General features: G+C 42.4%; 1 protein-coding gene across 3 annotated transcripts in view; it reads right to left on the reverse strand.

Annotated features, from left to right (window-relative positions):
• Positions 1–9,450, reverse strand: part of si:ch73-383l1.1 (receptor tyrosine-protein kinase erbB-4) — a 269,734-nt gene that overhangs the window by 71,207 nt on the left and 189,077 nt on the right. For all 3 annotated transcript variants that reach the window (XM_028011161.1, XM_028011162.1, XM_028011160.1), the window contains exons 7-12: positions 4,268–4,409; positions 3,763–3,876; positions 2,773–2,899; positions 2,095–2,168; positions 1,483–1,573; positions 367–572 (exon numbers count right to left, since the gene is read on the reverse strand). In XM_028011161.1, coding sequence (XP_027866962.1) covers positions 367–572; positions 1,483–1,573; positions 2,095–2,168; positions 2,773–2,899; positions 3,763–3,876; positions 4,268–4,409 — 754 coding nt within the window. The remainder of the gene's footprint in view (positions 1–366; positions 573–1,482; positions 1,574–2,094; positions 2,169–2,772; positions 2,900–3,762; positions 3,877–4,267; positions 4,410–9,450) is intronic.

Consider the following 9,450-nt stretch of genomic DNA (forward strand, 5'->3'; position numbering starts at 1 on the left):
TCACTTTATATATTTTTTGTCCATCTGATGATGTAATGTTTAAATATTAAACGATTGATCATTTGTTCAGTTACTCAGTACTTCAGTAGACTTTTTACCAAATACTTTTTGACTATTACTTGAGTAAAAATATGTTGAAGTGGTGCTACTCTTACTTGAGTACAATTTTTGGGTACTCTACCCACCTATGATACTTTCATTCAGATATTGCTATTCTTTTCTATAAGAAAAACTTATATAATCTAAACTAGTAATGGTGGACACACTTCCGCTATTCTCCTACCATAAAATCACTCAACTATTGTAGCTCCTGAAACAATTTTCAAACCTTGAAGGCTCCCAGATGTAACATCCGTAGCTACTCACTGCACTCCATGGGGTCCTGGTTGTTGCGGACGACGACCTTTTGGCTCGAGGTCCTGAACAGCAACGTCCAGTTGACGGTGTTGTAGAAGCAGAGGCGGGTGTTGTTCATGATGTAGACGTTTCCGGCACTGATCTCGTTCAGAGACTGGAAGTGGAGGGCAGAGATCCCGAGCTGCTTCAGGATCAGCAGAGAAATGCCGATCCCACTGCAAGAGGAGAGAACGGCTCATGGTTGCGTTGGTCACTCTGGTACCATTATCAACATCATCATCATCATCCTTTAAGGTTCATGTGCTATATCCGGCGCGCTATAGCTTTTAATGTACTCCTCTAGACTCTAAAGGGACACATAAATCGAACCATCAAGATAACAGTGTGCTTAAATATTATTTGATCAATCAAATCAAAGCAGTTTTTATTTGTTTACTGCCAAATTACATCAATCAGTTCCACCAGTTCTGTTGCGCAAAATAAACAAATCCTTGCAAATTTTTGTCAAAAATGGTGGAAAACATTGGATCTAAGTGACTGTTTACAGGATTTCTTGCTTCTACTAAAACAGCAGCTTCAGCCTAACTTGATGCCAAGTTACAATTCTTGATGATACGGCGAGCAGGAAAAACAATTACCAAATTCTGGAGGGACTGAAAAGATTTTTACATTTTTTTTATTTTAAGAATTTATTTGTATTTCAACAGTTTGGTAACTGGTTTTATCAATACATCCTGGCCCAAGCGGGCCTTTAAGAACATTCATGATCTTGATTTGGCCCAAAATGAAAACGGGTTTGATACCCCTCACTGTAAGGGTTCTACAGAGTCGAGGTCAGTACTGCAAGCAGGTCCGTGGGCCCCAACAGAGACATCAGAACGTTTTTTTCAGTCGCTCGCTTGTTTTCCATCTCTCTGTATTGAGATTTTGTTGGATGCATCGCCAAGATGCATTGTTACCACAAAGAACAACTTAATTATAAGAAAACTTTGCTTCTTGTGCTAATTTTGTTTTTGTTGCATAACCAATGAGCAGAGAGTAATACCAGGTACCACCGGTACCAGGTACCATAACACGCCACTCTGCATGCGTGTTATGCTTCCACCTGTATCAGTTGAATCCTACCTATAAAGAGTTCTGCCTCCGATGGTCGCCAAGTTGGAGAAAACGCTCAGATCTGTCATGTTTTCAGGCCAAGACTGGATGTTCAGGTACCCTGAGAACACACCACAGGGACTTTGACTTTACACTCTCCTCAGATGTTCACTGTTGCTTTTTCCTTTTTGTTGTTTTTATAAGAGGATGGTGAAAGAGGAAATGGAAGAAGGGTTTATTTTTTAGGTGGAGACAAAGAGAGAAAGCAGTCTGCACTAATTAAAAGAATAGATTTCATACTTTGCACATTCAGTCTGGTTGCACTTGCCGTTTAATGACAGATTATATCAGATCAGCCTCTATGGAAATGACATTAACAGGGATGGAGCAGGAAATGGCGGAGGGTGGAGTGGCCATTGCTCTATTTTATTGCTGGTGTTTTCATAATGAAAATGCAGTTTCACTCCATTAGCCGTTTGGTTCAACTGCAAGTTGTGGTTTAGTATTAAGAAAAGCGGTTTGTAGACAAGCCCCTTTAGGGCTGTAAGAGCTAATGCATAAACATACACACACAAACACACACTCTGAAAGTCTGCTGAACCATCACGCATACATCCAGTACACACAAACCAAATGGGCCACCTGTGATCTCCTTGACGGTGCGGAAGACGCTGAGACGCTCCGGGTCCAAAGGTCCGATGCCGTGGTACATGTCCCTATGAAACACACAGCAATCACTTCAGAGACCATCACTTCATTCAAGACAAATTCAACAATTGTGTTCCTCTACCACCATTATTGGCAGCTGGTACACTGTGGCTCTGACCAAACATCGTCTACCCTGGTCTGCAACTTCCCCACTGATATAAACCTATAAATAAAGTATAATCCATGTCTGTTGGTCGATCCGGTAGAAATCTCTCCATCTTCTACGAGATCCAGTTCTAGAGATCAGAGGTCCAGAAGGGAAAGCCAAGGTTCCAAAGTGTTTCAAGGTCAAAAGGGAAATAGTTTCTCACCACTGCCCAAGTTCTGGTTCCACATTCAGGTTTTCTTTTAGCAGCAAACAGAAACGTTCAAAGTACCCTGTTCTATAAAGTAAGTACATCCTAAGGTTAAATAGTTTGTAGCGCTGCTTTTAGGAATGATCCGACCTTCTCACAGAGAACTTCATGCCTCTAACTGCAAAAACACGTCCGAAGCATCACTCCTACAGCTTGATCATTTGCTTGAGTTTTGTTTTTCTTGTTTGGCTGGTATTCTGTTGGGGTTTTCTGCATTCCGGTCATATATTCCTAAACGACCGATCTTGTTACTCACCCTTTGATGCCGGTGATGAGAAAGATGAGATTGCCGTTGATTTTGGTGCAGTTGACGAACTTGTCTATGTTGCTGGCGTCCACGGTCTGAGCTGTCTGGAGAATGCCCGTCCCGATGCCGTCGCACACTGACAATGCAAACACAGTCGCACGTCAATCCGGTAGTTAGCGCTGCCATGACGAGGTGTCCTTGTAAGAACCACTAGAAGCCATTTTTCTTCCCCTTTGCAATGTTTCCCCCCCATTCTCTTTCATCAAAATAAAGTCCTTTGGTGCTCCGGCGGGGCCGTGGCCCTGCTCCACACATCTGAATTCTTTTGATGAAAGCACGGGCCAATCTCCATCCATTCCCTCTCCATAATGAATTCATTACATCTGCATTAATTACACTCAGCCCGGCGCGAGCCAAGTGTTTCTGACACGGGCAGAAGGGAGGGATGATGAATAAGGCTGGCATTAAGTGGTGTAACCACTTCCTGATAGTGATTTATACCGGCCAATTCCATATCTGAAATGTTAATTTGTTATCATTTCCCACAGTTCCTTGGGCTATCCCTCATTAACCCGTCCTTGTGACGTGACGATGTAATCAGGGGATCGGCCAATCGGCTGACGGCGCGGTCGCCGCGCGCCGCCTGGAGGAAAACATTATTGCCTTCCTCTCTGAAGAGAAAGGGCAGATCGGTTACCTTTGTGGGGAACAACATGATGAAGAGGATAATCTTCACTACTGAGCTAATGCCGCTTAATTCCACGTCAGGCATTTTGGGTCGTTAGCTATAGCAAAACGACTTCAGGTAGCCGCTTCTCATTAAGAGCCTATTTTCTTTTAATTACCATTCCGACTGATGTCGGGATCAAACGTGTGACCTTCATTGGACGCCGCATTTCTCCTCCAGAGAGGAACATTCACCAGAAACGATTTTCAGATCACAGAAAGCAAAACTCCAGAACTGGATTTACTGTCAACACGGATGACAACACGGCTCACCTTTAGGGCAGATGTCGGTGCACGGGATGCACATTTTGATGCGGTTCTCCTCCACCTCCATCTTGTTGCTGGGACACGCTCTGACGCAGGAGCTGTGGTCCACCACGAAGTTATCTGCCAGAAACGAGAAGCCATGAACACAGACTCTCCCTCTGACGGTGCAACCCCAGAGCTGAGGGATGATAAATCTCATCTGATGACCAGTGGATTCCGAATATGCAACCCAGCGCGACTTTTAATTCGCGCTGGGCTAATTGCTCCTGCACTGCAGAGCCTCCGCAGCCGAGAACGGAGAGCTGCTCTTTGCTTCTTCGCCGACATCAGTCCAAGCAGATGGTGCGGCAACTTAGCTAATTGAGATACATCATTTGTTTAGGCTGGAGCCACTTATCTTGCCTCGCAATAATCGTCTGGAGTCTAATTTCAGTGGAGATTAGAGCATGCTCGCTTCTTCAGGAAGACTTCATTAACACCTTTATGAGCGTCAACAGCGCCTCGGACTTACGGGGGCATTTCTTCACGCAGAAGGCTCCGTAGGTGTACTTGGCTCGGGGATTGGGCTCCAGCTGGAAGGAGGTGGGGTTGTAGACGAACGGCTGGGGGCACTGGGTGACGCAGGCGCCGCTGTTGTTGAAGTTGGTGCAGGCCTGCAAAATAATACAAGTGTGACAGTGTAGTCACTGTGATCTACTGGCAGCAGTGGCTGTTACAACATCATAATACAATCATAAAATCCGACTCTCTATGCCACATGCGTCAAATTCAAGGCCCGTGGGCCGAATCTGGCCCGCCGTTGCATTTTATGTGGCTCTCTGGATTCTAGACTAAACACTGAGTGTGCTTAAATATTATGTTCAATCAAATCAACGCAGCTTTTATTTGTTTACTGCCAAATTATGTCAATTAGTCCCTCCAGTTTCTTGAGAATTATTGTGGAAATTCACACAAAAAAAGTCAACAAACTGCACTGACAATTGGGAGTTTATTGCAGATTTTTCTCAAAAGTTGTCAAAAACTTTCTTACTTGTACTCAGCTTTAATTGATATCAGGTTATAGACACTGATCTATACAGCGAGTAATTACAAAGTCGCATCTGCCGTCATAAATAAGTGCAAATATATCTAAATTAGTAACACAAACACTTTGATTTTAATTGCAAAAAATAAAAATAAAAAAATCACAAAAAGAATCACAAATCCTGGAGGGACTGAAAAGCTGTTCAACAATATTTAATTTTAAGGATTCATTGATATTTTAACAGTTTGTAAACAGGTTTTATCAATACATTTTGGTTCTTGAGTTGGCCTAAAACAAAAATGAGTTCGACACCCCTGCTCTATGCTGACAACAAATACGGAGGATAGAAATACTGTTTAACAGAAATAAATGCAAATATTCACTTTACCCCTCATTTTACACAGCAAACGTTTTCAGTTTTCTTGAATTTTAAAGCCCCTTAAATTTTCTGACAACTCAACCTAACAGTATGGTGGGTCTGGTTGCCTCTACTGTGTGGGAACAGATTTGCTCTACCATTTTGGAATATTCTGCCTGTTGAATAACTCCCTTAATTCAGTTGGGAGAGATGATAATCCACACGTTGTCAAGGTAACTAGAGAGGAGGACATGGTGGGCCAATTATAAACAGATATACTGTATGTAGGATATGTTTAGGAAGGAAGGGGGGGGGGCATCATGTACTGAATTTGACCTCGTCATCATTATGATGGAATTGGAATACTAACTTTACATCCATAGAATATCCAGTGGAAGACAATTTAAAAATACTTTATTTCTCCCAAAAGGTGAAGCAGTCAGTCTTGCATTGAATCTGAAGAAGCCTCTGACTGAAGACCTGCTCTAAAACCGTCTCATGACCAGCATGACATGCTAACAGTTCAGTATCCAGGCAGCAGAGACCAGATTCCACAGCAGCACGTCCTGACGACATCATCGGCTGTTAGCTAGCTCTGCTAATCCACATCCTTTGCTTTTGCTGCTCCTGTTTCCATTTCTGTCTGGTCGTATGGATAGGAAGCCGGTGGAGAGACGCTGGAGGAAATGATTCTTCATCCATGAAGCTTCCTTTTTAACATTTCTGGGATTCGGGGCCGTAGTTCAAGGAATATTTAAGTTTAGAAGATGTTAATTAGCTGCTCCCAGATGCAAAAACAACACCTTGTTGCCACGGTTACACACCAAAACAGCTGTCCACAAAGTAAAAAAGAAAGAAGGAGTAAAGAATAGAAACCTTCTTCAGGCAAGTGAAAAGTTATAATTTTAAATTTGCTACACATGCACCGATTATTAATGCTGCCCTGGGCAAATGCCCATAGCCCAGTTTAAACTGAGCTTGTGTTTTTGGATATAACCGAAAAATTAGTTATGATTTGGGGCTAAATAGAATTTTGATTAAATATTTCAGTCTGTCTTTTTTGTTTTTAGCGTGTTGATCATTTGTGACTTCCTTGAGAAAAATAAATAAATAAATGAATAAGCCCAAACTTTAAATGCTTGCATCTCCTCCCATAAAGGTGTGGAGTTGCTGGTGAGGTGAGAGACATCAGTCACAGTGAGGGAAGGAGAATTACAGCAGCACATCATTTTTATCATCATCAGCACATTCCAACGTGCGAATCATGCGGCTGCTTCCCGTCTCTGCGGATGCCAAATGGGAGAAAAATTGAAGCCATTGATCCAAGGCCATGATGTAAACGGCTTAATGTTCTTCCATAAAGCCCCCTTTAAGCTTCTTGACGTCCAGGACCGCTGGTAATTGAGTTGGACGGGCCTTTACGTGAGTTACAGCAGCAATATCCACTCCGTTGACGCGCAAGTTTGCAAAACAACAAGAAGTTGGGGTGATGAAAACGATCATAATTGGAACGCCAAATCCCAAATTTGATAACGGTGAACTTTTACAAGCCTGTAAAATGGTTTGTCAGCAAGCACGGAGCGTTGGAAAATCACTTCTTACCATTTTGTCACATTGCAACCGCAAACTGGTTTAATTTTAATCTGACGAAATGACACAAAGTAGAGCAGAACTGACATATGGCTGCAATGAAAGCTGAATGTCTTAGATGGAGATTGTGTGTGTTGACGTACATTTTCGAGATATGCCGTAAATTCTCAATTGGATCTAGAACTGGACTTGGACTGGTCCATTCTAACAGAGGACTGGCGTTATGGGAGGGGGTTCTTTGTAGACTCAAAGTGGGCGTTTCTCCACCACAAACACTGATTGGCTAGTTCCGGCAGCAGAAATATTACAAAAAGTTTATTGTCTTATTTTTTGTTCTTAATACTCGTGTCGGTTTGGCATTATTTCAGGAACCAAAATGGATTTTTCTTAAATGTAGTGGCAGTGTATAAAGATGTAGCCCTCCCTACTTATAAACATCTCAAAAAAAAAAAAATCACTACTGTTAGTTGTTAAAACTGATTTATGTTGATGCTTTTATTGTGAAGCGTAACAGGAAGTTCTGTTAACTGAGGCGGAAAGAAAAGTTATGAAGACGTCGCTAATGTTAGACTAGCTAACACAGTCTGTCAGCCATTAGCATGTCTAAGTGCTTAATAAGTTACAACAGCTAGTTGGTGAACAGTTACTTCACCAGCTAGCTACTTCACCAGCTAGTTACTTCAAAAGCTAGTTGCTTCACCAGCTAGCTACTTCAAAAGCTAGTTGCTTCACCAGCTAGCTACTTCAAAAGCTAGTTACTTCACCAGCTAGTTACTTCACCAGCTAGCTACTTCACCAGCTAGTTACTTCAAAAGCTAGTTACTTCAAAAGCTAGTTGCTTCACCAGCTAGCTACTTCAAAAGCTAATTGCTTCACCAGCTAGCTACTTCAAAAGCTAGTTGCTTCACCAGCTAGCTACTTCAAAAGCTAGTTGCTTCACCAGCTAGCTACTTCAAAAGCTAGTTACTTCACCAGCTAGCTACTTCACCAGCTAGTTACTTCACCAGCTAGCTACTTCACCAGCTAGTTACTTCAAAAGCTAGTTGCTTCATCAGCTAGTTACTTCACCAGCTAGTTACTTCAAAAGCTAGTTACTTCAAAAGCTAGTTCCTTCACCAGCTAGCTACTTCACCAGCTAGTTATTTCACCAGCTAGTTACTTCACCAGCTAGCTACTTCACCAGCTAGTTACTTCAAAAGCTAGTTGCTTCACCAGCTAGCTACTTCAAAAGCTAGTTGCTTCACCAGCTAGCTACTTCAAAAGCTAGTTACTTCACCAGCTAGTTACTTCACCAGCTAGCTACTTCACCAGCTAGTTACTTCAAAAGCTAGTTACTTCAAAAGCTAGTTCCTTCACCAGCTAGCTACTTCACCAGCTAGCTACTTCACCAGCTAGTTACTTCAAAGGCTAGTTCCTTCACCAGCTAGCTACTTCACCAGCTAGCTACTTCACCAGCTAGTTACTTCACCAGCTAGCTACTTCACCAGCTAGTTACTTCACCAGCTAGTTACTTCACCAGCTAGTTCCTTCACCAGCTAGCTACTTCAACAGCTAGTTACATCACCAGCTAGCTACTTCACCAGCTAGTTACTTCAAAAGCTAGTTACTTCACCAGCTAGTTACTTCACCAGCTAGCTGCTTCACCAGCTAGTTACTTCAAAAGCTAGTTGCTTCACCAGCTAGCTACTTCAAAAGCTAGTTGCTTCACCAGCTAGCTACTTCAAAAGCTAGTTACTTCACCAGCTAGTTACTTCACCAGCTAGCTACTTCACCAGCTAGTTACTTCAAAAGCTAGTTACTTCACCAGCTAGCTACTTCACCAGCTAGCTACTTCACCAGCTAGTTACTTCAAAAGCTAGTTCCTTCACCAGCTAGCTACTTCACCAGGTAGCTATTTCACCAGCTAGCTACTTCACCAGCTAGTTACTTCAAAAGCTAGTTCCTTCACCAGCTAGCTACTTCACCAGCTAGCTACTTTACCAGCTAGTTACTTCAAAAGCTAGTTACTTCAAAAGCTAGTTCCTTCACCAGCTAGTTACTTCACCAGCTAGCTACTTCACCAGCTAGTTACTTCAAAAGCTAGTTGCTTCACCAGCTATCTACTTCAAAAGCTAGTTACTTCACCAGCTAGTTACTTCACCAGCTAGCTACTTCACCAGCTAGTTACTTCAAAAGCTAGTTACTTCACCAGCTAGCTACTTTACCAGCTAGTTACTTCAAAAGCTAGTTACTTCAAAAGCTAGTTACTTCAAAAGCTAGTTCCTTCACCAGCTAGTTACTTCAAAAGCTAGTTACTTCAAAAACTAGTTCCTTCACCAGCTAGCTACTTCACCAGCTAGCTACTTCACCAGCTAGTTATTTCACCAGCTAGTTACTTAACCAGCTAGCTACTTCACCAGCTAGTTACTTCAAAAGCTAGTTGCTTCACCAGCTAGCTACTTCAAAAGCTAGTTACTTCACCAGCTAGTTACTTCACCAGCTAGCTACTTCACCAGCTAGTTACTTCTAAAGCTAGTTCCTTCACCAGCTAGCTACTTCACCAGCTAGCTACTTCACCAGCTAGTTACTTCACCAGCTAGCTACTTCACCAGCTAGTTACTTCAAAAGCTAGTTGCTTCACCAGCTAGTTACTTCACCAGCTAGTTACTTCACCAGCTAGCTACTTCACCAGCTAGTTACTTCAAAAGCTAGTTGCTTCACCAGCTAGTTACTTCAAAAGCTA

This window comes from Xiphophorus couchianus, chromosome 24, assembly GCF_001444195.1.
Source record: "Xiphophorus couchianus chromosome 24, X_couchianus-1.0, whole genome shotgun sequence".
In the NCBI taxonomy this organism is placed as follows: domain Eukaryota; kingdom Metazoa; phylum Chordata; class Actinopteri; order Cyprinodontiformes; family Poeciliidae; genus Xiphophorus; species Xiphophorus couchianus.